Source organism: Merops nubicus, unplaced genomic scaffold, assembly GCF_000691845.1.
Source record: "Merops nubicus isolate BGI_N331 unplaced genomic scaffold, ASM69184v1 scaffold33755, whole genome shotgun sequence".
In the NCBI taxonomy this organism is placed as follows: Eukaryota; Metazoa; Chordata; class Aves; order Coraciiformes; family Meropidae; genus Merops; species Merops nubicus.
Window position 1 is genome coordinate 300 of NW_008609469.1, and position 1,397 is coordinate 1,696.

The 1,397-nt window shown below is 52.6% G+C and overlaps 1 protein-coding gene across 1 annotated transcript in view; it reads left to right on the forward strand.

Annotated features, from left to right (window-relative positions):
• Positions 1-997: 997 nt before the first annotated feature.
• Positions 998-1,397, forward strand: part of NTMT1 (N-terminal Xaa-Pro-Lys N-methyltransferase 1) — a gene marked incomplete at its 3' end in the record, with an annotated part of 1,228 nt that continues 828 nt past the window's right edge. Inside the window, exons 1-2 of the mRNA XM_008940607.1 lie at positions 998-1,159; positions 1,345-1,397. Coding sequence (XP_008938855.1) covers positions 998-1,159; positions 1,345-1,397 — 215 coding nt within the window. The remainder of the gene's footprint in view (positions 1,160-1,344) is intronic.

The following is a 1,397-nucleotide window of genomic DNA, read 5'->3' on the forward strand; positions in this document are numbered from 1 at the left end:
AGCTCCCTGGGGCTGTGTTCGGCCTCACTCCCACTTGCAGGACCAGAGGGGTGATTTGGGACTAAAATCCCCTTTTTCCTTCCTGTAGATCACAGTGCAGACCAGCTCCCAGCCTCACTGAGCCAAACTGGATTTCAGGCGGTGATCTGTCAGGTGAGATGCTGCGTCCCTCTGCTCCATCCCCAGGCTGTTCAGGCCACACGGGCCCACTGAAACTGGCTAAGCTGCCATAGAAAAGGTTTTGTGTTTAATGGGATATTTGCCAGCAAATTCAAGCCACGAACACTATATATTTCTTTATTTGTAAAGGTGTTTGAAGTCCTTGAATTCACCCTTTGGCCACCTTAAATCTAGTTTCTAATCCCCAGCGCAGTTAATCAAATCCTCAGTGGTTTGAATTATGAGATACCTGGGGGGGATTTATAGCTTGTATTGCTGATTATACCTTGACTTTATTATATTGCAAATATCTAACTTATGGTCACGGCTGAGATTTACAATCCTCAGGTAGGTGCTTAGGATAACTTTTAGCAACTCCAGATGTAATTGGAGGTGACTGATGGGGCTGTCGGCACAGATAAACATGTAATCTGTAAAATGTTAAGACAGGGAAAGAAGCAGCAGAATAGGTGAAAAGGGTGAGTCAGCCTTAAAAGAATTAATAATGGAATTAGGTGTATTGCTGAGCAAGGCCCTGGGAAACCTGGTCTGGCTGAGGCATCCCTGCCCAGGAAAGAGTTTCAGGTTTGTTGGTCTCCAGAAAACACCAGGATTTAGATCTTTGTTCCTTCTTGCTCTCAGCTGAAGGTGTTTAGGGTTTGAAATAGCCCTGGAGAGGTGGAAAGGGCAATAAACAGAAATTGGGGTACTCACAGAGCTGGCTTCTGCCCCCCAGCTTGGGGGGGGATTTGTGCCTGTGGCTCTTTTGGTCCTGACCGGTGGTTTCTCCCCTCGGAGGAGCAGCAAGTCCCCTGTGGCCACCTGCCCCTGGGCCAGCATGACGAGCGAGGTGGTGGAGAACGAGTTTGAGTTTTACTCCAAGGCAGAGAAGTACTGGAAGGATGTGCCCGCCACGGTGGACGGCATGCTGGGGGGCTACGGCCACATCTCCAGCATCGACATCAACAGCTCCAGGAAGTTCCTGCAGAGGTTTCTGCGGGTAGGTGGCACGGTGTGTCAGGCTCCCAAAGCCCTGCCCTTCCCCCAGCACGGAGCTGCTCCGGGGGATCCCTTGTCGCCTGCGTGCTGGGAGAGCTTTGCCCCGCAGCGGGTCCCCCATACCTCAGTCCTACCCCGTGTGGTTCCCCCGTGGTGGGCTCCAGCCCCTCGTGGTTGTCGTTGCAGGATGGTCCCAACCGGACGGGGACCACCCGTGCTCTGGACTGCGGGGCGGGCAT